The sequence below is a fragment of the Laccaria bicolor genome, genomic scaffold, assembly GCF_000143565.1.
Source record: "Laccaria bicolor S238N-H82 LACBIscaffold_271 genomic scaffold, whole genome shotgun sequence".
NCBI lineage: Eukaryota > Fungi > Basidiomycota > Agaricomycetes > Agaricales > Hydnangiaceae > Laccaria > Laccaria bicolor.
The window spans coordinates 1-2616 of record NW_001890127.1 but is presented as its reverse complement, the minus strand read 5'-3'; the positions used below and the strand labels follow the sequence as shown (position 1 = coordinate 2616).

Sequence of the window (2616 nt, the reverse complement as noted above, 5' to 3'; positions counted from 1 at the left end):
CGCCCTACTTAGGTACATAGAATGTCATTGGTTTTGGTCAAAAATTTGGCCAATTTAATGGCTCGTGGGAAAAACTTCTAAGATGTGTTTTTCGACGTATTTCGTCAAGTTGATCACAATTCTGAAGTCAAATTGCCGAAATTTTCATTGGTTGCCAAGTTATCAAAATTGTCGACTTTGTCTGTCCGCGACTGTATCACGGTCCACTACCTTAACTTTCTACAATCATTCATTGACGGCCCCATCTCACAGGATTTCAGGGGGTGCCAAGGTCCTGGTCTCTGGAAGCATAACTGACTGACTGCCACATCTTTGAAAAATGGCAAGATGGCCACACTGTTGCTATATGTATGGTAAGGTGGTGGAGTGTGAAGCTTCATAGTATATACAATATCTGAAAATTAAAAACAAATTAAAAAATACGTGACATAAAATAGTGGAAAGCGGGCAAGAAAAAAATTTGTGTGTTTAACAGCGAAGTGTCAAAAGCAAAGAAAGCAAGAACAGTACATAGCAGCATGATGGGAAGAGTTGGACAATACTAAGATTTGCTTCTTGTGAGTGTGACCTTTGGGCCATCGGTGTTGATGTTGACTTTCTTCTTCCTCATGCCACGCCGACTTTCCAATGGGTACTCACATCTCAGAGATCGGCGTTGGCACTGACTGTAGGGCTGTGAATGACTGATTGTGTTGATCGTGAAAAATTTGGGACTTACTTGCAAGTCTTGTCCTTGCTTCCTGGGATGGGAGCTCCACATGCAATTTTCCGACCTCTGCAGAAGAGGCATGCAAGTGGTGGTTTCTTTTCCGCTGGACATTTAATTGGAAGAGCGGTCAATGGCATCAAGGGTCGGGGCGACACAGAACGATGAGCCCGCCACACTAAAGTGTGATGTGATGACGGGGCGTGGGTCTGATAGTCGCTTTGACGTGCATGAACACGTGGAGGATGGTCGCGAGAGGTGACTCTAACCGTCGGTTTCTGCAGGGCCGTGCGATGCCTTCGAGTTGGTGTCATTGAAGCAGGCGAATTTGGCCAGGCAGGCTCGGCCATTGTACAATATTGGGGGGTAGGGTCAAAAGGAGGGGGTACTTCCGTTATCGTTGAAATCGTACACTGGAACTTTGCAGGACTCGGAGCGGACATGATACGGTCCACCACATGTGACTGGATTTTGCAACAGGGATAAGAGCAATGCTGTGACTGGGTCGGGCTCCGAAGTTGATTGACCTGCTGAAAGGTGTTTAGGTCGGGTCGACTTTCCGGAGGTGGGGTATAAAATTGGTTGATTTGTACAGGTTGGTTAGATTGTTGTGAATCAAGGTTCTGGGAAGGGGTTGTCGGGTGGACGGCCATAGACTGGTTGCTTGCATAGTCATAGTAAAGATTTGGGTACTCAACTTGCATAGAGTCGCGATGCGGTGAAGGTTGTAACGAACGAGGGGGTTCGTAGCAAATGCCCTCTCCAAAGCCATAGTTTTCAGCCGGGCCATGGCCATGGTTCAACTGGGCATCAATTTGAGCCTGCCTGGCCGCCCTTGCCTGAGGAAAAGTAGCATAGAACTCTTCGTCGGTTTCGCGCAACGTCTGGGCAAACAAGGAAAGAGGTTCTGGTTCAGATTGCTGTTGTGATGGGATAAGATGAGGCAAGTAGAGAAGAGAAGGGTAGATAGATACCTGGACGAAAGAGTAAGGATAATGGTCAGATGGATTCGCCATGTGGGCAAAGTTTATGAACAGTACTTTTGAGAGGGTAATCACTTCACTCGATTCGCTTTGATGACACGATTCAAGACCCTGACTACCCAGTTACATAAATCCTACGTACTTACCAACGACTATGCTACCCACACTGGCTCATCCTTCTCCTCAGACGTACTATATCCCTCTCCTTCACTGCTCAGTGCCGCCCATGTGCCATTGATCACCTCATTCCCTGTTGGGATTTTGGCACCTCGTTGTCGGAGAAACCCACTCTCCTACAGTGTCTTGCATAATGCTTTGCAGCACGAATTTTTTCAAATCGTATTTGATTATATTTGTAGTGGTCACAACCAAGGCCCAACGAAATTATCCCTGTCCGGAATAGGCCTGAGTGTGACATACTAGGTCCAGTTTAAACACAGCCAAATACAATTTCAAAAATTTCACGCTGCAAAGCATTATGCAAGGCACTGTAAATAAAGGTTGTGATTACGGATTTCAGCGCAGGTGGAAATATTCTCATCTACCTGAACCCAGTATAACATCTATGCATTCACGAAGTCCTTGTATCCTCTCCATCTGTGATGCCGAGGATCGCGGGTACTTATGTTCAGTGAGTGTGTCGGCCTCAGATCAGAGTCCACGACACAACCTCATGCTGAGAATCCATCGTTGGCCTACCAGACTCACGCAGCGGCCTATTTGATCGGTGGATGGCCTACCAAACTCAGTCGCGATTCGCGAAATGGCCCGTTTTGTGCCGTCCCTGACCTCTTTTGATGGGTTTCATCTCGCTGCTAGCCATCACTCTATGCATGGTGCGACTAGGCCTCCAACTGATTCAGACTCTGATACCTGATGCAAACCTGATGGGAATGGGAATGGCCCCTGGACGCAACTTTGATAAGG

At 47.1% G+C, this 2616-nt stretch overlaps 1 protein-coding gene across 1 annotated transcript; it reads right to left on the bottom strand.

The window, feature by feature from the left end:
- Window positions 1–541: 541 nt before the first annotated feature.
- On the bottom strand, window positions 542–1722 carry LACBIDRAFT_304198 (uncharacterized protein; the record flags this gene model as incomplete). The annotated part of the gene is made up of 3 exons (XM_001891002.1): window positions 542–665; window positions 719–1626; window positions 1681–1722. 3 exons carry the CDS (start codon window positions 1720–1722, stop codon window positions 542–544), a joined length of 1074 nt encoding a protein of 357 aa, XP_001891037.1.
- Window positions 1723–2616: the final 894 nt, after the last annotated feature.